This window comes from Solenopsis invicta, chromosome 7 (assembly GCF_016802725.1).
Source record: "Solenopsis invicta isolate M01_SB chromosome 7, UNIL_Sinv_3.0, whole genome shotgun sequence".
Classification (NCBI taxonomy): Eukaryota; Metazoa; Arthropoda; class Insecta; order Hymenoptera; family Formicidae; genus Solenopsis; species Solenopsis invicta.
The window spans coordinates 4,111,428-4,138,173 of NC_052670.1; the positions used below are offsets into that span (position 1 = coordinate 4,111,428).

Below are 26,746 nucleotides of genomic sequence, written 5' to 3' on the forward strand. Positions count from 1 at the left end.
GATACATTTTCTTTCAAATCTCGGGTGATTGTTGGTGAAGTATTTTGTTGGAACAATCGGCAAGTAGATCTATTGTTAATTGCGGTTAATAATAACAATGATTTAGCCAATAAAAAAAAGTAAGAAAAGTGAGAAAAGTAAAAGTAAGAAAATTGAGTAATCGCATTTTCTTGCAGAATTGGTTTTATTTTGTAGATATAACGTACAAATTGTTATATTTTAAATATAACAATATTTAAATATACTATAACAGTATATTTTAAATATACTGTTTTTAAATATACACATTTAATCTATTTTTATATGCTTCAGCAAACTTATCCATGTATAAAGTTGACATACTCTCGTCGCCGATTTTAATTGAAAATAAACGAATCGTAGCCGGTTCGTCGCGTCGCGCGTTTTATATCGGTAGTGCCGTTCAAGTTATCGGATTAAAACTCTTTAAATAATTAGTCCGCGCGCGATTGTAGTATATTATCGCGAGTGTTTTTCGCGAGTGTACAACAGTAAAAAGAGGAGGAGGAGGAGGAGATCTAACAATCTGAGAGGAGGAGGAGGCCTGAGAGGCATCAGGCTCCAGAGGAGCAACTCTTGGGGTAAATATAATTTCTTATACAAAATTGATATTCTTTTTTCCTTTTATTTGATTTCATCTCAACAAATTAAAAAAAAATATTTAAATAAAATTAATATAAAATTTTATATAAATTGAATTTTGCAAAGATATTTTTCGGATATGATTATATTATTAAATATCTAATTAAAAGTCGCATTTTAAAAGTTTAATGTGCTTGTAAGAATTAACTTTTAAAATAATAGTTATTTTGATCACAGTTTTAATTATCTCTGTATGTTTTTGTATTACAGTATCATCGCAGCTTCGTGGCAGAATTACTCCTCTCGTTGCGCATCGGGTCGGTAAGTCATAAATCAATTTTATTATTTCAGTGCTGTGCAAATATTTGCCTATGCAATATATCCTATGCAAGATCAAAGAAAAGGTCACTGAAAAAAAGTTTGGTAATAGCTACCAAATGTTGGATGAAATAAAGTTAAATAATTAAATATTTGGTTACAATGTAATAAAAAATAATTTTTTTTTTTTTTTTAGTATTAAGTGTAAATGTTACTAAATTTGATAATGCTTGCTAAATATTTAGAAAAGTAAAATTATTTTTGCTTATATAATATTAATCAAATGTTTAATTGGCATTATTTTATTCAACATTTGGTAGCTATTACCAAACACGTTTTTGCAGTGGATTTAGACAATTTATCCCCTTAATTTTAAGGGGAAACCAAATACGGTTATAATCGGTCCGGGAGTGCCGTGTAAAATATCATCACGCGGTCGTAAGGTGAGTGAGTGAATGTAACGAATTGTGATGATTTAAGTGGAAAAAGAAAAGGCCTGGGAGGCATCCTTGAGGTAAGTTAAAATATTTGCAACATATACAGGATTATAATAACGTATTTAGTCTATAAATCAATGGATATTTAATTGTATATGTTAAACTTATTGATTTGATTTAAATTAGAAATTTTTATTAAAAAAAATTTATAAATTAAGAAAGCAAATTTCGCAAATTTCTTTAATTAAGAAATTTGCGAACATTTATAATGATTTCGGCTGGGACGTACCGATCGCATTAATTTAAATTAAATGAAGTCGATAAGTTAGACATCTACTATTACCTACCGAATTAATTCACTTCATTGTACATAGAGGCGACAGTGAATGGATTCCATCTAACAATAAAACGCGGGTACGTCCTACTCCAGGGAGGGCTTCTCTCTGGTATTAATGCAAAGACGGATTTCAAACATTTCAAAATACGCTGTGCTCGTACATAACCGTCGTTATTTGTGGAAAACCGTGTAAAAACCGTGCTAACATTGGCCGAGAGGAGCCCGCAAAATGTCAGACGGTGAGGATGATTTCATGTGCGAAGAGGAAGAGGATTACGGATTGGTAAGTTTTTCTACGGAGACTTACGGGACTGTCTTACAAAACGTTTCTTCCGGCTCGCAGTGAGGTTAGAATTCCTAAAGCTGTCGTGTACAGCATTTAAAAATAATCCGTAGAATACCTCGAAAGATGCTCCTCGAACGGCCCTGTCAAATCTATCGTAATTCGCGTAATAAGTCGTTCGTCCAATTAGGTTATGTTTAACAACTTGCGGTGCTGATTTAAGCGTTTTATCCTTCCGACTGGTTCTGCATCCCTAATCGTTAAATTGTTTTAGGAGTATTCTGAGGATTCCAATTCTGAACCAGACGTCGATCTAGAAAATCAATATTATAATAGTAAAGCTCTCAAAGAGGATGACCCAAAAGCTGCTTTACAAAGTTTTCAGAAAGTACTGGATCTGGAGGGTGGTGAGAAGGGAGAGTGGGGTTTTAAGGCTTTGAAACAGATGATCAAAATTAATTTTAAACTGGTACATGAAAAATCTACATTATTATACTTAAATTTGGTTAAATTTAAAGTTAAATATGACGTTTTCTTTTTAGTCAAATTATAAAGAAATGATGTCGAGGTATAAACAATTGTTAACATATATTAAAAGTGCAGTTACTAGAAATCACTCAGAAAAATCAATAAATTCCATATTGGACTATATTAGTACATCAAAGAATGTAAGTACATTCAGTGAATAAGTTATATTTAGTATCTCGATACAAATTGTTTTGTTCTTAATTTTTCTTAAGCACATTTCTTTGATATTTGAAAAAAAGTAACGTATTTTTTTCTAAAGATGGAGTTATTACAAGATTTCTATGAAACCACTTTAGATGCATTAAAAGATGCAAAGAATGATAGGTTATGGTTTAAAACAAATACAAAATTGGGAAAGTTATATTACGATCGTTCGGATTTTAATAAATTGGCAAAAATATTGAAACAGCTTCATCAAAGTTGTCAAGTGCGTATTGTGTACATACATACAATTGAATATTATTTGTGTATATGTTATTATTTAACTTGTGTATATATTTTTAGACTGATGATGGAGAAGATGATCTGAAAAAAGGAACGCAATTACTGGAAATTTATGCCTTAGAGATACAGATGTATACAGCACAAAAAAATAATAAGAAATTGAAAACGCTTTATGAACAGAGTCTTCATATTAAAAGTGCTATTCCCCATCCATTAATTATGGGTGTTATCCGAGGTAATAACTCGTTTTTCAGAAGCAGCAATATTTGTATCATTTTATGTTGTTGCAATAACAATATATATATTTAGAAAAGCAAAGTGACGAAAGTGCTTGTACTTTTTTCAGAATGTGGAGGTAAAATGCATTTAAGAGAAGGTGAGTTTGAAAGAGCCCACACTGACTTTTTCGAAGCCTTTAAAAATTATGACGAATCTGGCTCACCAAGGCGTACAACGTGTTTAAAGTACTTAGTTTTGGCCAACATGTAAGTGTGATTATCTGTTCTCTAATATTATGATTATTATCTACATTATACTAATATTAATATACACATATATGCAATTACATTACTAGGTTAATGAAGTCTGGTATTAATCCATTTGATTCACAAGAGGCAAAACCTTACAAGAATGATCCTGAAATTTTAGCAATGACGAATTTAGTTGTCAGCTATCAGAATAATGATATTAATCAGTTTGAATTAATTCTGAAACAAAATAGGAACAATATTATGGATGATCCCTTTATTAGAGAACACATTGAGGATTTATTACGGAACATACGTACACAGGTATATCTTCTACAGTTATTTATGTTAATGTTAATATTATCGCTACAAAATTTTTATTTCGTAATTTACTAAAATATTTTGAGATAATATAAACTGATATGCTATGTTTATACAGCGTATTACGATATTTTAATAATGCACATAATATATGCATTGTTTTAGGTTCTAATTAAGCTGATAAGACCATATACTAGAATTTATATCCCTTTCATAAGTAAGGAATTGAACATTGACGTTTCGGAAGTCGAAAGTCTCTTGGTATCTTGTATTTTGGACAATACTATTCACGGTCGTATAGATCAGGTGATATTTTTAGACAATTTGGAACTATGTACGCGTTCTGTACAAAATATAACTTCCTAAATTCTTTGCAGGTAAATCAGGTTCTTGAATTGGATAAGAAATCGGTATGCGCCACACGTTACAATGCTCTTGATAAATGGGCAGGTCAATTGCAGTCCTTGCATACAGCCATTGTGAACAAAATGTCTTGAATGGCATGTGTGGGGTATGCACGTGTTTCTGCAATAAAAATGATTAATTTCACTCTGTGTATAGTATATCATAAAATTCCTATACAAATATGTGAAGAAATGAAATCTATTGTGATATAATAAATTTAGCATTTTAGCACAATTTTTTAAATTTCTATTAAATAAACTTTGTTCCAAATAAATCAAAGTAGAAATCGTATTTAAAAAATATATATTTTTTAAATACGATATATATTTTTTAAATACGATTCCTATGATAATCTAAATATATCTTGATGTCTTAATCTTTGTATACATATAAAGATTAAATTGCCAGGATATTTTTAGATTAACAAATAACAACGTGAGCAAATAACTTTTTTTATTTGCTAAATTTAGCGTGGTTTCTAATATATATTACTTTTAATGTGACATTTTGAAACAATGTCTTTCAGCATACAACATTGACAATGGAATCTTGGTAATCTGGAATCCATGATTGTTGTTTATATATACGTAGATTTGTTTAAAAATTTCCGAGCAGAATCTTTTCTTTGATTTGCATAGGAAATTTTAAAATTTTAGCATAATCCATTTTTATAAATAATATAAGTATTAGAATCATGAGTTTTTAAATGAATAGATAAAATGTTTGATTTGATTAAGATGTAATCCGACTTTCTATTCATGAGATTATAATTTCTAAATTGACAATAACATATAATGAAATGGAAGGTCTCCCTTTGGACCAGATACTCTTATTGGATATCGTCTATCATCACAATTTTACGTTAAATTAACATTTTTATGCGTGTCTAAAAAGCAGTTATAAATATTTATTACTATAAAACTCTATTATACTACATTTATTTTTATTCTTCGAAATTTGGATCTAATAGAAACAGAGTTATCAAAACAACAGTGATTTTTTACTATTATTTGACAAATTAAATCGGATAACAAAAATAAAAATTTAAATAACCAGTATATTTACACAAATCACATTATAAAATTTTATATCAAGTTTGATTAAAACTAACATTTCAATATAGGATGATAATAATAAATGATAGAAAAAGAATCGATTAAACTGTTAAATATTTAGAAATATCTATTTAAAAAATATATTGCGTTTAAAACTAATTTAATAACAATTTGTATGATAAATTTTTATGTTAATTTTAATATAATTTCATCATTTTTTAATCGTATTAATAGTTAAAAATAGATATAATATATTGAAGTAAATAACGGGACAATGTTCCAAACTAACAAAGAAAAGAGTTTTTAATACAATCTCTTAAGAGATTCGAAAGAAAATAGAATTTCGAATAATAATGGAAATTATGCGTAAACGTCCATTAGATAAACGGCATTCAGTAGTCCACAAATTTTGCGAGGCATATATGTATAGAGTTTGGGCAATATCGACAATTATCAGAACTTTTGGCATGGGTGCCTCTGCTGTCATCGCAAAATTATGGGAAGTCGAGCTTGGCTTCGACTCGAGCGGGACATGGCTCGATTCAGTCGGGACAATTTAACTGACGGCGAGAATGTAGACGCTGCAGAATCCCCTGCAGAGAGAAGGATATCGTGTGAGCAGGAGGGAAGATGGGATGTATGCGAGATACCGTTGTTCTATGTTTCCCTCCTCCCTCTTCTCGTGCTCTGTCTGCCACGGTGCTGCTCGTTACCACTTCTCGCACGTTCGTACGCTTAAGTAAATCCCGAGGGAAACTAACAAACCTTGGCCCAGACGCGCGATGTATATGTATCCTTCGCAGAGTAATTCCACGCTTGGTTATCGGTGACTCGATTGCGGAACGCGACCGTAATGACGGCAATAGAATTGATTTTGAATTAAAAATACGCGATTGTATTGATGTAAGTTGTGCACAGTTAATAATAATTAAAAATAATTGAAACTTCAAAGAATATCTCTGCGAACATTTATTTTATCTGAATATTAACGATAAACACGTTTTCCTGTTTCTTTTCTTTTTTATTTTTTTTTTTTTTATAATATTTACAATTCTCACATTACATATCACAAGATTCGATTTTATTATTCTATTAAAACTTTATATTATATTTGAGACACGAGCATGTACAATATACAAAGTGTGTCTATAAAGTCTGTTCTCATTTTTTATATTACGGAAACATTTCAAAATTATGAAAAACTGCGAAAAACGATCATTTTGAAAGGTTGCTTTTTTATGAGGATTGGAGACGGAGAGTCCCTTGAAATAATCAAATATGTATTTCGCAGTTTTTCATCACCTTAAACCGTTTTCGAAATATAGGTAGCGGAAACAGACATCCTGTATAATGCAAATTATTATTTCTGACAAGAAATGTCTAACGGTAACGTTAATTCGATCACAGTTCACAATTAAGATTTCTAGTTGAGATGGCTATATAGAAGTATTTTTACACACTCAAATATAATATGAATTGCAATTTATCATCATTCACTTTATTTAATTTTTTTTTGTACGATTTGATAATTTGATATATGCGAATACCTTTGATGGTGATTTTAATAATAATTTTCATTCAATCAACCGAATAATGCAACAGTTTGTTTTGTCAATTCTGTATCAAACTTGATTTCGATTCTTATGTTTCTCGCGTCGTGTCATTGCTTTGTTTTCGAATTTGCAGTATATTCGCTGTTCGAAAACGCACGATAACTTGGTATGTACATACAATTATGCATTATTTTAAGCAAGAAATTAATTATTTGGTCAAGGAAATCTAAATGTACAGAAAATAAAATAGTAAAAATTTTGAAGAGAAATTAATTTCAAAGATTAAAATTCATACAAATTCTAATAAATTTTGTCTCTTATACATTGATTGCCAACATTTATGTAATATATTTCAAGAAATCAGTGTGTGATAAAGATATTAGCAATATAAAAGTAATTACTCAAGTTTCTAATAACAAAAATCTCAATAATTAATAAATACACACATTAAACTTTTATATTCAATCATTTTTCTCTTATAGAGTCACAATCGATAAAAGAAAGAAAACGAATTATTATATATTTCTTTATTTTGTTTTTATCATCTTTATTTGTATTCATTTATTTTTATTTCGTTATACAAGAGAGAGATCACCCTTTTAAAATTATAATTATATTACAATTTACAGCTACACGATGTAAATATAAATCATTGTTAGTGAATGGATTAGTATACATTCTTATTACATTTTAAATTACAAACTTAAAACTTAAAAGTAAATTGTGCACATTTTGTAGAAAGAAAGACGGAAAAAGTGAAAAAATTTAGACAATCTGTGCGTCATCCCAGCGTCCCCGCGTTTGTTTTGAAAGTCACACAAAACAGCAGGCAGATTAATTCCATTTTGCAAAACTCGATCGTACAACATGTGCAATCCACACATCTAAAGACGATGTCGCAAGCGAATACGGGTGGCATACGGGGCCCGCTATGAATATCGCAAAATCAGGCTATTTTGCGCTGAGCATCAGAACTGCCGACGGTGCTTCTTGCACGCACCATGTGGTGCTTAAGTGAGGGTTTACTCGCACAACCACCTCCTCTCCATATAAGTATTTTTCCAACAACCCTCCTGTACGTGCAGCCTATACTTACTTTGGTGCGCGCAAATTGTTAATTACCGACCATTAGCCTATTACAGGCGCGTTCGATTTAATTAGCTTGAGACTAATTTTATTGCTCTCTCGTTAGCATGCCGCGGTCGTATGAGGTCGACCCTTTTTCACTGCAGACCCGACCACGTACGTGCATATTACGCACGTGACGCGTGGAAGCGCGCCGTACACTCGCTAATTTATGTTGCTGCAAAACATTAAATTTCATTACATTCCTCCGTGCCGTTAGAATCTTTTTTGCATTAAATTTTCGACACAGAACGCGCCATGCGTAATTATTTTCTTTTATTTCCCGGGAATTAACGCGGGACGGAACAGCTCGTCCGAGAATTTCTCACGTCCCAATTTCCCGATTATGTAAGCCCTGCAGTTGATGCGCGTCCAGTTTTATAACGTAGATATATATATAGACCATGTAAAATTAAATGTATTTGATTTTTAATTAAATCTTGTACTTTTTCCCCGCAATTTAGTCGAATATTTTTCGTATCGAGATCGTATTCGAAATCATCTATATTTGCATTTGTATCGGCACATGCGAATATATGGTCGTTTCGCTGTAATTAAGTGCCAATCTTGAAATGGGTTTGCAATCAAGTATATTCATATAGGTTTCGCGGACAATTGTCAATGCTCGTAAACTACCTGCTAAATTTGTTTACGCCAGTCACAAATTATTTATTGCCGTTAGTTACTTTATCAAGCTCGACAGAATCGCTAACCCAAATACAGAGGATATATTCTGGCAAATAATGACACCGGCACGAGCCAAAAACGAACTAAAATGCGCATGTACAAATTATTAAATTTGTCCAAATTGACGCTTATCGGCTGAATAATAAATATCCGTTTCTGTTACTGGCAATATCATCGATACAATAGCAATTATTCAAACGACGATACGCGGGTATAATTTAATTACTGCATACGCCGGAATTAAAACAATTTTTTAACAAACATGTGATAATTAAAAAGAACAACATGAATACGGACGCTTATTGGAATATACATATCAATAAAACGTACAATATGTTAAAACAAATATAACGGATAGTGTACAAATTTTGTTAAAATCAAAATATGGAAAACAGAGAATCTTTTAGGAAAATTTGAAATTGATTTTTCTTCCACAAAAACACTGAAAGTTTAAATTATAAATAAGTAAAAATATTAAATTGGAGCTTTTAAATATAATATTTAGTTATAAAATAAAATAATATTTTTTAGTTATTTAGTTATTTTATAAATTTATAGCAACATTGAAAATTTTTGAAAATACCTTTTCGCTTAAATTGCATTTCTACATAAACATCTAAATTTAATTTCTCAAATATTTTCACTATAGTACAGTGTTGATTAAAGAATTCAAACAAACTGGAAACATAATAATAATTCGGAGATAGCCAGTGTGCAAAAATATTTTTTATTTGAAATTTACAGCACAGATTATAATATTAGTATTTAATGTGCAATGGTATATAAAGATAAAATATAGATAGAAATGTTTACTATATCCTTTACTTTCTTAAAGTCGAAAATATGATCAAAATTATATACTCAAAGAATGTAAATGAAATTATCTATTCTTCATGGACACACTGTAAATCCTGCACCTAAGCGCAGATACATACGACCGCCCTGTAGAATAGTACGGCTGGTTTCGGCTCCATTTCAAGCATTGTTATTCAGTCTACGTTTACGCCTATGTAAATGTTGGTTAAGCCCACGCAGGCTGGCAGAGTCCCTCAGGCTCGTCCTATATCATGACTGTGTGGGAGACTATAATCCCACAGCCTACGAGTAGTTTCCTCCTTGCTCATGCCACGTTTAAGACGATATCTTCCGAAGAGAGCTCACTGTCCATCTTCTTCGAAAGCTCATTTGTAGTAATGTAGAATTAAGCTTAATGCATTTAGATACACTTTGATAGTTTCTGCCATTACTAACTTAATAACAATAATCATTATATAATTAATAATAAAGATATTATAATTCGAATATGGGTGAAAAGTTAATATTTCTGAAGTAATAATTAAAATTCGTAAAATTAACTGTTTGAATTCTATATAGAGAGTAGCGTGTCCAACTTTCTAGTTATTTTACGACGCTTATATTTTTTTATTTAACTGAGCACTTCTTTAACCAAATTTTTTTTTATATAAAAAATATTCTCTCTCGTTTGGAAGTTTCTTCTTTGGGACAGAAGAAAAATAACCACACTGTTGATACGGTCTCCGTTAAAGATACTTTGAGAAGAAAAACACATTTAAGTACGAATGTAAATAATGCAACTATACATGTACTAATTAATTAATTAAAACATAGAGAAACTATACATCAAATAAGGGCAGAAAGGACGTTAAAACAAAGTTGCAACTGTCTGTAACAGTGGTGAAAAGAGCGAAATAAACCGTAACTGTGAGGTAACCTCAGGACATTTTGCATAATGGCAAAATTACGAAGGGAATACGTGGCCTTCGTCAGAGAAAGAGAAAAAGAGAAAGAGTCAGGCGAAGTCAAGCGAGAAAAAATCAAGAATATACTTAACATCTACGAAACTTCTTTCTGTCCCCCCCCCCCCTCTCTCTCTCTCTCTCTCTCTCTCTCTCTCTCTCTCTGTATACGCGCTTTCTTTCTGTCTCAATGATCCCTGCGGCTGCATCATCCAGCAAGTATACATGAAAAACGCCGCTTCACTCGGCGCAGTCGTGTTAATTTAAGAGCGAATTTTATTTTCCACGTCCCCGCTGCTGAAGCGTAGGTCCTAACTTGATGGAAAGTAGTACGGGTTAAAAAATGAAATCTCGTACTCCAAAGTTTTAAATCTTTTATGGTAGCTCGACACTGTATGTGGGTAGATAGAAAGGTCCGGTAAACACAAACAAAAAATGAGACGCTCCTTTTTGCGATGTGTTTTCTGTTTTAACGTGCCATCATGAAAAAGTATCTCGTTACAAAATTAATAAAAATTATTTCTTTGTACATACATACGTGAATTATCAAATAAAACAACAAACGATTATTTCTGCACTTGACGTACAGAAAATCAAAATGAACAATATAAAAAAACAAAGTGAAAGATATAACGTGTATATGATATATTATTGCTATTTAAAATTCAAATGAGAGAAATTTATTGTTATTACAAATAATTGAATTATTTGTTTCATTAATCTTCTCGCTCGGTTAACGAGATAATATCATCTTATATCAATCGTCTATTATCGCATTGGTATTATCTGGAAAGGAACGTACGTCCCTCAGTGGTTCGAGCAAACCGAACGATCGAGATTAATTCCGTTAATTAATCGCCGAAGAAACGTGGCGAAATGAAAAGCGTCCATTATTCGCGACAAGATCGGTGACCGGACGAGGCCGCTGCTCTCTCGCCACTCCTTCCAGTCTATAGCTCCGCCAGAGCTTCATTCATCTCAGAAAATCCCCCCGAAGTGGCCTTCTTTAAATTGAAACTCAAATACACACCCTTAAAGAGCGAGCGAAAGAGCCCTTGAGGCGCCGTTGAGCCCATTCGAGACGGTTATTTTTCACGTCGTGTGGTCGGAAAAGACTCGTCGTACCACGCTGGTGGGTGCCGCTGTACGATAAGGCAAGATAACTGTTACGGGAAATCAATTCTGCTCGCCGTTAATCGCAATAAATACGTGTAGCGTGGTTAATCACGCTCGGTGGACTGTCACTCGGGGCAACCGTACAGAATTATTTGCCTGCATGGATGTAGTTATAGATACGTAATTACAATATATTGTAAATTGTATTAAAAGAGAGAATTCGAGTAGATTTTAATTATCGTAGTTTACAATAGCATGCGAAAGCGCAGCTTTCAGGGTTATTGAGAATGATTTACGAAATAAGAAATTACTACTTCTTTATGAAATCGCAATATCTGGAACTGGCTTTCCGCTTTACGAGACAGGTTTATTACTATTGTTATTTATTACGACACGAGCGGATCATGCGCGGCATTTTTACTGACTTCTTCATATTGTTATTACCCACAAGTATTACACCCAACGGCGGGAAACGCCGCCGTCGCGCCACTCGCTCTCGTGATCCTCTTTCGTCCTATTACTTCTGATGCCTGTTTATACGAAACCCGCGACCAAGGCCCCCGCGTAATTAGGATATACCTCTCGGAAGACGTTTCACCTCTATGGCGCACCGTGAAAAATACACAGCGCATCGCCGACGATGTTCCGCCGACCTGCGCCGACCTGCACCGACCGTGGACAAAATTTTGTCACCTTAAGTGAGTTATACCTCACGTCCCCGTTTTTCCCTTAGTTTCCCTTATTTATCGTCCCACGTATCGTTACGCCTTTATTTATTTGACCGTAATGCCGGAAAACGGATGCACGCGCTCGAAACTTTCCAACCACGCGCCGCGCATGTGTGTGTGTGTGTGCCCCGTAGTGGACGTGCATAATCTGAAATTCAAATCGAGATCGACCGCCCGATCCGAGAGATGTTGTCCTTCCGATTTTTACGACGCCCGCATTCGTTCGGCGCTCGTTCATACGCCGCGCCGCGTCGCGCCGACAGCGTTGCCTGCTCTCGAATCCGATTACCGCGTTTAAGTCTCGCGCTTCGAGATACCTGCGAGATCTGCCACACCCCCGCCTTTAACGTTCATTACGCCTTGATTGCACGGTAGACGCGATGAAGCGTGTGATCAACCACGCGATGAGATTACTCGTCGGATTATGCGAATGCGACAGCGCGGCAATATGCGCGCATTAATATGTTTTGCAAAATAAACGTTCTACCTCGATAACGATGTAACACGCGAATAATATTCCGCGGCACTCGCCTGATCAACAATACCGTCAATGCTTTGCTGACGTGCACCCGGGTAAAAACTAGTCCCACAGTCTCTCGCGATACATGGGACGTTGCACCGTTGTCTTCTCATTCGACAAGTTGTCAAAGAGAGTCCCTCATCATCTCTTAAATTATATATCTTCGTCTTCGAAATTATACATCTCTATGAGATGTAATTATTTGTAAATTGTGTAAAGGGCTTTAGAGTGACTGAATTATCCAGGGCGAAATATTAATTCGTAAGAAATTAATGAACATGCTTATACAGCGAATTCGTTCTTCCCATCACCACAAGAGAAAAATATTTCTACTGAAATACAGACCTGAATATAATTATGCTGTTTAAAAAATTGTATAGGATGTTTAACTTGATTGTTAAAACATCAAAACTGCACAGAAAAAAATTAATATCAAATCACATGGTTTCATATATAAGCAAGAATATGAATTGTTGGATGAATTTGTAATCTTAAATAGACATAATTTGCTTACATGGAAAAAAATGTTTCTCTTTATGTGAGCAAATTATGTCTGTTTAACATTATAAATTCTTCCAAGAAGATTTTATATTGCAATGCTTATGTATGAAATAATGAATTATTGATACTAATTTTTTTCTGTGTGTTTACAGCAACATTATCACGCTTAGGCGTTCTACGCAATTATTTTAATGGTCCAACATAAAATTATTTTCTGAAATTTTTAAACTGCAATAGAATTGTTCTTTCCATATGGTTCTTTTCCTCCTTTCTTTTTACAACTCGCAATTTTTAAAAGACTATTAGTCTATAAAAGTACCCACGTTCTTTTAAATCTTACAACTTTACAATTTATGGCGGCAAAGTATTTTTTTTTCCTTTTTGTATCCATCGCATTCAATCGAACTCACGGAAGTTGTAACAATTTCGACTGCGGGCCCCGATAAGGGGACACAGATCAAGTTTTACCTATCCGTCGCGCGAATGTAATTTTCGCGCTACGTGAATGTAGGCCGAGGGGCTTAATTCTCTTTACGTTACAGTGAATTATTTCGAACGTGTTCTCCTCGCGTCGCCACAATAAGACGCGGATGGAATCTCTTTTGGGAGAATTATTGTCGCAGCCGCGTGGAAGCGTGCGGTCGGCAGCGCGATGACAAAGAGCGCGCTCGTTTTTCCGCTCGGCGTGACGACGCGTCGCCTAAGCGTATAATCTCTCAAGTATTGTTCGCATCTTCCGTCGATTTATCCAACTGCTAAGGTGGAAAGGTGCGCGCACGCCACCCCGTTGTCGTCCGTTTCGTACCTGAGGGTGGGAGTGTCGCACGAGGAACGAAAACACATCTGCCAGTTTTTAGCGGCTGCACCATATATCATAAATGCGAGTAAAACGTTAAGGGCGCGAGAGGGTCACCGTCTGGACCATCTATCTTGTACGACTTAACTCGGGAACGTCCGATACGTACAGGGTGTCTCGTAATACGCGACGGTCCACGTATCCGGCAGATTGGGTTGGAATGGAGGGTTGGAGGGGGAGGCGGAGGGGCAAAACGACCAACGAAGTTTCTACGGACGTACGTAACATTCTCCGGATCGGAGAACGTACCTTTGTTTCTGAGTTACCGAGCACGTTTTACGGAAGTTGGCAAGCAAGTCGACAGGAAACTTGACGACCTTCTGACTATTCATAGACACTCTCGGTTGGTACGAACCATCGAATAGTCAATTGTTTCCCCGCGCTTTGCGTATTGATTAACATCAACGCTCCTCTCGGGATAAAACAATAGCAACTGTTACTATGTATGCAATACTGGTCACTTTTTTTTGATAAATCAATATGAAATCACAAATAGAGACCTGAAGAATTTTCCAACCGTTATGAAATGGTTGTAAAATTTGTCATGCAATGTATTAAAAAATATTTTACATAATTAAATTATTTTGCACGTATAAATGTAGAGTACGTACATCGTTTGTGTGAATTTTTTTCCATTAATTCTATGGACGACCGGTCCAGGGAACACCGTGTTCAAGTACACAAAACAGTGAACGTATACATAGAAATTCAGGTAAGCGAGCGCACGTACTCGTGTTCTACGAACGTACGTACATATATCGGATACACAGATACCGCATGTTCCAATATTAAAGCCGCGACGTAACGCAATAATGTCTCGACAACGCTGATCCAAGGTGGGAGCAGTTTTTCTTGGTTACGTCGACGCGAAGGTGTTCCATCTATCCCCGCATACGAAGGTGCCGCGGCGAGCTTTGTCCCCCGACGACGACGAATCATCCGGAGATAAACGACTCTGCGCCGTCGATTTTGGCAGATCGTCTGGAAATTCGTTTTCTGAGAAAATGTTAAACGATTCATCATAAAGCTACATCGACCATCCCTTGTGACGAAAGATTAACACAATGTTAAAATGACAAATCTTTACAGAAAATTATAAAAAAAAATATATATATATATATATTAAAGAGAGAGAGAAGAGAGATAAAGAGAAATACAGAGAGAATTTTCTCGTTTAATTAGGTATTAAACAGTATTGAGTATTAAGTTAGATTAAGTATTAAACAGTATTGATCGTTCTTGCTCTCGAAGAATCAAGCCATAAAGATTGTCGGACAGAAAATTAATTGACTGTTTTTATAGTCGAATCAAATGTCTATTGTGTACACTCACTGGTTTATTGTTGTATACAAATAGGTAAGTGTATTAATTGAGCAACGCTGAGTACATACGAGGGTATCACGCTTTTTCAGAAAAAGCTATTGGTGACTGACACCGACACCGGGATTCTTCGCTTCCGCCCACGTGGACAGAAATTTTAATTTCAGGATAACACACGTCCGCGAGAGCGGAAAACGAATGGATGGCGAATTAATCCAGCCGTGAATGCGCGGCGCGGATGAAAGAGCCCCGGCGCGTATTGGTAAATTGAGAGATTCTCGTCGAGGATCGCGCGGAATTCTCGACATTTACATTTTATGATATTTGTCGAGTCCTTCGACCTTGCTCGGCCTCTCGCGCGCGAAGGGAATGGGGGAAAGATAAGAAGGAGGCGGAGGAGCGTACGAGAGCTTTAAGCCAAACCATCCCTCCGTTCCCACACAAATATTCTTACCGGGACGTTTTCTCCCTCTCCATCTCTCTGACATCCCACTGTATATTATCCGTGTGATATATGTGCCGTGAAAAAAAGTTACGAGATGCTCATTACCGAGATAAAAACCCGGCGAGGCGCATTTTCAAAATCCGCCCGTGTTTCATTTTATCCTTTGAAGCCGAGCGCGCGACTTGTACGTGGAGCTGTCGGCGGGAACATTTCACTTTTCTGTCTTAGTGTTTATTTAGACTCGTAATCTATTGTGGCGAGTATCCATTTGGAAAATTGTAGGGAATTTGTATTTCTTATTTTTTCTAAAAAAAAAAAAAAATAAATAAACGTTTAAAGCGTTCCGACATTGGTGAAGCAAATCGCAAGGAAGATTATCGTTTCGATGTAGATTAATGAAGATTCTCTGATTTTTTATTTTATTTGTAAAATATTAAATTATCTTTTGTGCTATCATTTAATGAATATTTTTCCACGAATGTTAACAGTGTACTTTTTACAATATGTACATGAAACGAACGTTTTTGCTGAAATATTTATAAATTTGGACACAGATAATCTAAAAATAATTTTATTGGATTATTAAAATAATTATGATGGATGTTCAAGCATGATACCATTTTGTAATACTGCAAATAATTTTAACATTTTAACAACTAGTCTGAACATTCTACAATTATTTTAACGATCTAACAAAATTATTGTCAGATCTGTCAGACCTAGTTAAATTTTTAGATACTTTAGCAAAACCATTCTTTCCCTGTACAATGTAGTGTAATCCTTATATTAAAAAATTTGAATTTTCATACAAATAATTAACATTTGAAGGCCGCGTTTTGTATATAACACAATTAAAGACGAGATAGGCTTATATATATATATATATATATGTATAGTACTGGAATAATATTCTTTGTGTGATTTTACATACAATATAATTTTTGATTCTTTTGAACTGTGTGTCGTTAATTTTGATCTAAAACACAGCTGTTAGGTTGAATAAGTAATATTACAGTACAGAGTTACAGTACAGACAAAAGTCAATTTATATTACTGATGCTAATATAGCTTCATTAATATGAAGATTTTCCCACTCTGAAAAAAATAAAAAAAATCTGCGAAGAATATTACCTTGGTCAGATTGAACCTGGATATCCCTATATTTCGTTCAACCACCGAGGCAATTTTTATATATGAAATATATATGATGTATATTTATATATATATGAATTTTTATATATGAAAAATTAAAATTCTGCTCTTTTCTCTGAGACCGTAATATCGTGCACAACGCTTTTTTTTCGTAAGAAGATTTTTGTGATTTGTTTACGTAATGATGTATTTCACTATAATGATATATTTACATAACTAATGCAATTGCAAAAATTTACTTAGAGAATTCGCAAGTTTGCGATGTAGTCTTTTGTAATTTAAAATATATATTAAATTGCTATCATGTCAAGCTCCCGTTAACGGGGACGGGATCGAAAATAACCAATACGGGCGAAAAAGGTCGAGATAAAATCGTTTTTTTCCCGTACACTTCGTTGAACGGGCTTCACGCGCAGCTGCGACTTTTCATTTGTTTCTCATTCAAAAGTTAAATATTATTACAAATCCAATGAAATACCGTTTCCGATATGAAAACCCGCCTTCGTCGGACTGGTCCTTTTTCCACATTCCGAATCCCCCGTAGCCGAGGCAATCCCCGCTATGACACCCCGCGACACACTCGCAAATCAAATACGACCCAATTCTGTCAGTCGCGGGGTCGAAAGTATTCGCCGTTCATGTCCAAGGGTTAATACCGAAAACCCCGGGGATGCCGGTGGACCCGTCTGGATGATAACCGATAGAGCCGAGTGAAATTCTAATCGAGCGCGGCCGCATACCGAATCGGAACGACAATTAACCGGCCTCGTCCTGAACATTCTCGCGGCGGTTTCCTTTTTTCGTTCTATCGCCCAGAATATTTCGTATCCGGACGAGAGTACGTTTGCTACCTGGCCCCATTAATCCCAAAATAATTATGCGCGCGCGCGCGCGCGCGGGCGAGAGCAAGTGGTCGTGCGCGCACGATACCGCAGTACCGGTTATTGTTCCTCTGGATATCTGGATCGCATAAATACCGCTATCCGTTGCATTCATTCGTGCCGTTATCGTTGCAACGGCGGGCATTTATTACGTCGCTGACCGAAAGGGCCGACCGTTCGCGTGGTTAATTCCATAATTGAATGGCGCCGATACACGTCCATCCTGTATGCCGCTTGTTGCAAGATTATGACACCCTCCGTGTTGCGTAATTCTGGGAAACCATTCCATCTGACGATTCGGATCTTCCTAGCCCGCCGGGCCATAAAAAAAAAAAAGAAACAGATCGAAAACGTTTTTAATAAAGCATTTTAAATATAACTCTTTCGCGTCCCACCGTTGTTTCATATAACGTAAATTTCATTAGTTCGAAAACGCGCGCTGTAAAACTCATTTTTCCTTCCGCAGTCAGATAACGCAGCGGATAAAACTGGACCTCGTGTGCCGATAACATAAATTTCCCGAAAAATCTCACAATACTAATGCAACTTCCGACGAGAGCCATACTGTAGCATCGATTGAACTGTTTTTATGTAATGGAGATCGATTGCGAGCTTAATATTTTACAGATATTTCGGCAGGAATTTCCGTATCATAAAAACACGCGTAGTACGTAAAAATTAAGCGTTATCTATTTTTATTACATAATAGTGTATACAATTAAAAGTATTAATTTTTATACTGGCCGAACAACAAACTAATTTCACGCTTCGAATTACGCGCACGCAAATTATCCTCGCGGTACAAAACACCGTAAATTTTTTTGCCCTCGGAAACATCTAGAATTTTTTTTCTATTTTTGACGTAAAAGCGCGCCGTTTTATACGCACAAAATCGTGTAAATTCTGCTACGCGCGATGCGTTAATACAACGTGTACATATTCCGAAGTGTAAACCCCTGTAGACCCGACGCGTCAACGGGAGTTTCTTTTTCGTTCAGGTCGCGCAAGAAATCGACTCGCACAGGTAGCTCGTCCTCGTTAATCCCGTTGTTAAGTCGGCAGAGCGCGAGGGACACGAAATGTCGCGCGGGGGAAGGACGTAAAGTGCGGATGATGCTTCTCCCGGTAACGAGGCGCCAGGCACGTTTTAATCATCTCCGTTTTAATAACCATCGAAGACCGCCGCGCACCGCCGAGGCGAGGCGGAGCATCGTCACTTCTATCTCCCCCCCGTGCCCAGTCTCGGTACACAGATGGACGTCCTTGCCGCGATCGTGGGAATCTCGTTCCGCTCTGGCGAACAAACTACACCGGCCGAAACGAATTTCTCATTTGCACCGGCCGGATTGACACAGCGTGCCGGACAATAACCGATTCAGCGGACTCATTTAAGGTAAACTCGACCTGCGAATCGATCCGATACGTGATTTCGGTACGGTTCGCTCAGGTTCCGAACGGGACGAATGTACACAGACGGATTATTATGAAATTATACGCGGATCAAGCGACGGCCGGTGGTGCACGACGAATTCGAAGAGCGGCCTGATAGATAATTTCAACGTCAGCGGATTCTCTCTCTTTGGCGGCAGACGCCGGCCGTGTGATGTTTCGCCCGTCCGATAATTGAAGCAGGTATGATCTCGAAATTCGCCTGGTCTGTTGATCTACGAGTATATCCGGCGAGCTTTAACGAAAATTTAAATATTATGCGATGGAACTCTACCAAACTGATCCATGTTAACGGATATTGCACGGGTGAATTAATATTACTTAGAAAATATCGAAATATTGTAGATAGCATGTCTGGCTATTTGATAATTTCATTAAATAAAAAAGGTTATACCGTATTTAATTTGCTTGATTTTATTAAAAAGTTGAATTTATATATATTTTTATGCAATCAAAAAATTTCTTTTATCCCCTTTTACTTTTCTATTAAAAATTCTATCAAAGGTGATTTTTTTAACATGTCACACAAATAATACCTATGTATAAACAATTTATTTGTTTACAAAATTTTTATCGAGGTTTTGGCAGATACACATTTTATAAGATATAGCCATCGAGCTATTTGTCTATTTCTGGATGTTTGCAGATTGTACCGTTTTAATCGAATACGAACGTGCAGGTAGAAATTATAATGAGATTATACGCGGATTAACGTCGCGGCGACACTGCTATGTGACGATTGCGAAAAGCGTTTCATAATTTCATATCGATTATTCCGGATTCGCTCGTCGCGCACGACGTTACATCCATTCGCGATAATTAACTCAATTATTAACGGGCACTGCCGTGGAAAATGATTTTTGCCACATCGGTCGCACTTTAATCTGTGGTTTTTAAAAACGTTTGCCGCTTTTGCGTCGCACAAACTTCGGAAGTGTAGCAGAATGTAGAAGGAGAATTATACCAGTGTTATTCACTTTAATCTTTTTAATCTAAACTTTGGTTTATTAAGACAACAATCTAAATTATGCATTAGTTACTTTAGCGCATAATAATAAATAGTGCTATAGGAAGTACTACACCGAGGAAAAAAATTTGTTAAAAAAAAATAAAATATTTAGTTCGATACGATCAACTAACATTGGTTTGATTTAACAGTTATTATTTAGTTGCACAAAAAAGATATAGTTTATTCATTTCAACCCCATTCAAATTTTTTAATCAATACTTAATTAAACCAACTCAATATTTAGTTGCACGTATCGGACTAAATATTTTAGTTTTTCAACAATTTTTTTTTCAATGTAAAAAGTTTTTAGATGAATCAGTTTTTAGATCTTACCTTGTATTAATTATAAATTGATCCCTATATTTTATAAATTATAAATTATAAATAACGATATTTAAAAAATTAATTAACACTTAATATTAAAAGACGCTGTGTTTGTAACGTTATGTTAGCAGAAAGTTGCCTCTAAACGTATCTCTCTATTTTTTCTTTAAAATTACGATGCATTACGGCACGAAAATTCTTGTAATGAATAAAACCAGTTGTGTTACATACAATAATTTAATAAAATTAACGATTGTAATGTAGCGGTAATAATTTTAATAATTACAATTATTAGTAATAATAACGAGAATAATAACGAACGATAATCACTTTCCACCATTCTCGTGCATCGATTTGTTCCTTATTGAAACCTTTAACATCCTACTGTCTCACATTCGCAACTCTCGAGATTGCAGGTCTTATCGCCGATATTCACGTCGTCGGGCGCAATATCGCGATGTAGGTAGTTCAGCTGCGTAACAGTTTGGTATTCGCGCCAGGTGTTAATTACGTTAAGGGTGTAGATAAGTCCGTTTACGCTAGTTCGTCCTATCACGGTTAGACGAACGTTAATCAATTACTTTAATTAGATTCACAGAATGGATCGCGCGCAAAAAGTAAGCGCCGTCGTCGTCATTGTCGTCGTCGTCGTCGTCGTCGTCGTCGTCGTCGTCGTCGTCGTCGTCGTCGTCGTCGTTGATATTACTCTGTGAATTAACTGCAGAGTGATAATTGCAGCTGCCACCACGTCCAGCCGACGACGCTACTTTAACGGTTTTGCTTGTGATTATAGAATTACGAGTATCATAAAATTGATCTAATTTAATTTTATACTTTTAAAACAAGGATTTAAGGATTTAGATAATAATAACTTGAAGATTAGCTGAAGTTTAAGAAGGCAGTTACAAGCAGGATAATAGCTTTTCTACATAACAATTAATAAGATTACGATTATCTATTTTGCCGATGCCTTGCACGATCCTCTTCCAAGATTTAACCGCGTCGCTCCTTGATGTTAGCGTGGAAATGTTGATGAACGTGTTGATCTAGACCGGTACACCTAGAAAGATGTTAATTAGCCAGCGCCAACTAACATTTCGCTCATTACATTACCCGCGTAGCAAGTGCAAAGCGGTCACGCTTTTACGTATGCTTTGACATCAATATTTTACTCTGACAGTTTCCGCTATTTATTATCCTGTTTGCTGTCCCTCGGCAAGAGCTTGGAAACATTCAAGAATATCAATTATAATATAATTAATGTTTTATGGCGACGTTAATCGGCAATATATGTGTAAAGTAGAGAAATGACTAATGATTCGTTCGTTTAATTCAATGTATAATTGACGAACACATAAATCCAAGCAATTGCTGGATAATTAACGAACAACAGAATACGTTTGAAAATGTTTATTAATGTCAAAGGTACTTTTGAATGCAAATTTTTAAGAACATTTTTAACATTTCTAGTTTTTTTTACATTGTAACATACAATTGTTTGTAATAACTTTTATATCACTATTTTTTTAGATAGAAAAGAAAATTGATAAAATAAAATGCAAATCGCTCGAGGATTAGTGTACATCTTATTGTGTTGAAATAATTATGGTAATTAGTAATACTGAAATTAATAATTGCAATCAATGTGAGATGAGTCTAAAATAGAATTTTAAATCCTTCACGCCGATGCTATTTCATTTGGATTATACGTGTTTATTTGGTACTAAGTGGATTTATTATCAATCCAGTCATATTTCCAGTTGCATGGCAAATTTTATTAATACCGGCCTAATAAAGATGAAATAAAATCTACAAACGATACGCGCCCGTAGGATCGTTTGGTGTCGCCGATAATTGATAATTTGTGTGTTTGCAGTGTTTGCACGACGTAATAGCGCGAAATTTGCGGCCCGACTTCGGACACCGTCGTTGATTGCCATTGAATATTACAACCCGCCGCTACGTAAGCTGACAGATTGCAGCTAGCTCATTGAACATTGTAATAAGTGGTAATCTCCTAATTTCGCTTCGTTATAGACAGTTCGATTATGCTCGCGTCCCGTTAATTTGACTGCAGGCAGCTCGGGAAACTGCATTCACATTAACTGCTTTGGAGTGCAGTGATGCTGCGTGACATCATATCCTACCTCTAAGCACAATCAAATTATCACTGCACACGTGACAAAACAGCCGATGCTCCCTCGCTACGACAAAACAACGACCGTCCCTGTTGGCCGTCCTCTGCTCTGCGCCTCTTGTGTCGACTAAATTAACTACTTAATTAAACTAGCAGGCAAGCGCGTGCTGCCTACTTCCAGGCTGTATACTTTTGCGTGTTGCAACGAACCGATGCAATCATACAAGTATATCTGGTATCTTTGTCAAGAGATAAACGAACTACTGCAGTAATTATGCTTCTTCCATCCTGAAAAAACAAAAAGATTTGCAGAGATATTTGAAAATGTTCTATTTTTTTTGTATTTATAATTGGAGAAATTGCAAAGGGAAAACTTTAAAATTTTACATTAAAAGTTACATATCGGGCTTCCTTTAAAATGCATAAAGTACATTAAGTACTTGCTGATTTATATTACCTCATCCGGTCTTTCCTGAAAGAAAAGGAAGAATCCGACGATGGTGGACTTATTAGTTAATTAGTGAGAATACAAAATCATAGAATTAAAATATTACGCAGCCATTGGCTTATGGAGAATTTAATGAAATACTTGTTAAAACTTTCGCATTCGAACTTAACTAGGAAGGATTCCGCGTCTCTCCATCGTCTTGACTTCTAATTAAGGGATGAACATTTCCGCGAATGAGTCGGTAATTCACGTTGATATTACCAAGGAGAAAATCCGGGATATATGAAAATATTTCGGGGATGATGTCTATGAAGTTCGTAATTATACTTGCGGAATATATTAAACGGATGCTGATCATTCACGTATCATTTTCCAACGCATATTTAAATTGCGCGGCGAGGTTCCCTTCTTTGTTTTACTAGGCTAACGAACGACAAACTACTACAATAACTAAATGCAAACGTTGGCATGCAGCAGGTGTAATTCCACATACGTATGTTGTTAAGATATTCAAGAGACGCGATTCGTTATGCAATTCATGATCGTGCATTACGCTCGCTCCGAAATTTCAAAGAAAGTCGAACGACACTCTGCTCATTGATATGAGCCGAACCAAATCTCATCCATATTTATATCTCGTTTTTTCCCCGAAATAATAATACCCTCTACCTGTCAAAATTTACATGAAGTGATCGCGTATCGCGCGGAGTTGCGATATACAAATACATTTGGTGTATAAGCTTTCATCATGAATATCGATCTTCCGACATTTTCGTTAAAATGGTTTCGATGTTTTGATAAGGAATATCATTGCTGTTCACCAATTCACCGAACGTGTAATATTCGTTTTCGCTTTGACATCGCGCGGAGGGGAGAGGGAGGGAGGGAGATTATCGCGAGCTACGTGCGCACAAAATCGCGTATCGCGAGCGGAATGAAAGAAGCGGAAAGTGCCGTGTAATGTATCGCGCGTGTAGCGGGTGAGAGAAGGAGAGGAATAAGAATGCGCGTGGGTTTTCAAAGAAGGTTTCCATGGCGGTCCCATGGGGATAACGACTACGCCATGGCGATTCCGTGGGGGCTGCGGGATATTTCAGGGCGGACCGGCGCCGCCGTTGAATCGTGCATTTTACGACGGCTCCTCACGGGCCCTACCCGGCACGCCCCTACCCGGCACGCCGATATCCTTTTTGCTGGTGGTACTCCTTGCTCGTGTCCTTTTAACATGCAGCCTGCACCATCGAGGGACGCGAACAATACAGAGCGTATATATCTGGAGCATGTATATCTTAGGAAATTTCTGGTGCGCTGGGAAAAAATGTTTGGTCTTAAGTGATGAACTTAGAACGCCGCGATATTTTGCGCTAAAAATTTTTGACAGTGGACAATCCAAAGTTTTGAGTAGTTTTAATAATTAAGCACAAGAGTTAAGCGTGCTTCTTGTAGTCATATAAAATATTTCGTTATAATTAATAAAGCTAGATAATTTTTTTTGTTAAATTTAATTTATTTAGAAACATTTTTTAATGAAAAATTAGAGAATCTCAAATATTTCTATTTGCAGATCACTTTTTGTTATAAATATTATGTAAGAAAATATATATTATTATTTGCAATATTTAATATCATTTAATATCTGATTAAAGATACAGAATATATTATAATAATATACTGTAAGAATTGAGAAATGGAAAATGTTATTTTATGAAATTTACAATAATTTCGTGTTTACTGTCTCCAAATGTGATCATTGGATTTTGAATTAGTAAAATTTGGCGTGTGAAACATGTGACTCGTTATTACCGAACGTGTCAAAGATGATTTATTAAGCTCCATTAGAGGTGGCTTGGTTTAACGAGAGTAGAACACGTCCGCCACGCTTTTCCAGCACTGACGAGGATGAATTACAAATCTCAATTGAGGACAGATCTCTGCCAAAGATTAACAGAAATTACGAGAAATCAGAAACCCGCCGAAGATATTCCACATAGCGGTAGTTTCGATTTGTCACCCGACGGAACTCACTTTTACATCATTAAGATAAATTACTGTTGAGTTCACCCACACACACACACACACACACACACACACACACACACACACACACACACACACACACACACACACACACACAAAGCATCCGTCAAACTATAAGGGAACAATTGGATCAAGGAAAAACATAAATGATAAGTTCCGAATTTTTACGGAGAGATAACAAAACGATTTTTGGGGAAGAAATGTCATTATACATATAATTCAAGAATAGGAAAATATAAAAACTTTTTATGTTTGAAATGTACCCCTGTAATAATAATTATTTTAACATTATTAATTTCAATAAACTTGGTAAAATATTAGCCATAATTATAATAAAGCTATGATTATACAATTATATAATTATACTATAATATTTTTCATGATCTGTTAAATATAAATCTTTTGTATTTAATTTATTTGGAAATATGATGTTTTTATTAAAAATTAAAGATTTTAACTTTACGGTATATTAAAATAATAACATTTTAATTAAATATAAAATGTAACGACGAAAGCAAATGCTATCCTTATATTAATTTCGTTCTCGTAAAAGCCTTATATTAATATGATAGAATAAATCTAAATGTGTGGTAGCTATTGTATCGCCGTGCTTGAATCGTGAATCATTTAGACGTCTTGCGTGCAAACTTACGTACCGAGCTCTTTGCATCTGCGAATTGTACATCTCAAAATAGGAGACAGTGACGAAGATACGTACATGGGGGTTGTAGGCTCTTGTACCGAGGTCCTCGATTGATGCTCGCATGAACACGCGTCGCTGAAAATTGTCTACACACACACACACACACACACGCACACACACACACACACACACACACACACACACACACACACATACACACACGCACGCACGCACGCACACACACACGAGCACGCACACGCACACACACACGTTCTCCTACACATGCACACAGACGTCATACACACATGTGGCCGGCACGAGCAATGTCCAACGCGAGTAACAACATCGCCGATATCGATGAAGACCACTACCACGCTGAAAACGATCGTTACCACGAGCGCAGGGGATTGTACCCGTGATTCGCTCCACAGACTATCCGGCAAGTGTATACTCGCCATATGACGACGACGCAGCCGTGTAACGGATATAAGTCGTGCGGAGGATGCGCGGGTTGTTGTACGTGCTGGGTGGACGTGTTATTAGATACGGGAAGTAATGAGCCCTTGGGTATAATTAATTATGCAATATTGTGAGCGCGCGCGCTGCATTACAACGCCCGTTCGTTCATGCGCGTTGAGGATACGCGCGCGTACACTTCACTTGTGATTTATACGAATATCCTGCCTTTTATCCATTTTCGTTCGCGCGGCGCGATGTAATTCACTTACGTTCCTCGCATGTGGAATACGAACGCATATAAATACACTTTCCCCTTATTTACATATATCCGTTAAAATGATTTACATGCTCTGTAGAATCAGATAGAATCTCGAATGCTTCTTAATAGTAAACTCGTAAATTGG

The 26,746-nt window shown here is 36.0% G+C and overlaps 1 protein-coding gene and 1 long non-coding RNA gene across 5 annotated transcripts in view; both read left to right on the plus strand.

The window, feature by feature from the left end:
* LOC105199947 overlaps positions 1-26,746 on the plus strand; it is a 299,693-nt gene that overhangs the window by 20,036 nt on the left and 252,911 nt on the right. For all 3 annotated transcript variants that reach the window (XR_003268223.2, XR_850945.3, XR_005575185.1), the window contains exons 6-7: positions 313-599; positions 871-921. This is a non-coding gene — a long non-coding RNA (uncharacterized LOC105199947). The remainder of the gene's footprint in view (positions 1-312; positions 600-870; positions 922-26,746) is intronic.
* On the plus strand, positions 1,740-4,374 carry LOC105199946 (COP9 signalosome complex subunit 2). 2 transcript variants are annotated; one of them, XM_011167281.3, is made up of 9 exons: positions 1,740-1,975; positions 2,250-2,444; positions 2,518-2,643; positions 2,763-2,930; positions 3,008-3,182; positions 3,294-3,432; positions 3,522-3,738; positions 3,901-4,041; positions 4,113-4,374. In XM_011167281.3, the coding sequence occupies exons 1-9, from the start codon at positions 1,922-1,924 to the stop codon at positions 4,230-4,232; spliced, it is 1,335 nt and encodes a 444-aa protein (XP_011165583.1). In that variant the 5' UTR covers positions 1,740-1,921; the 3' UTR covers positions 4,233-4,374. The 2 variants fall into 2 exon arrangements, with proteins under 2 accessions (XP_011165583.1, XP_039307567.1); XM_039451633.1 differs by lacking the exons at positions 2,518-2,643; positions 2,763-2,930.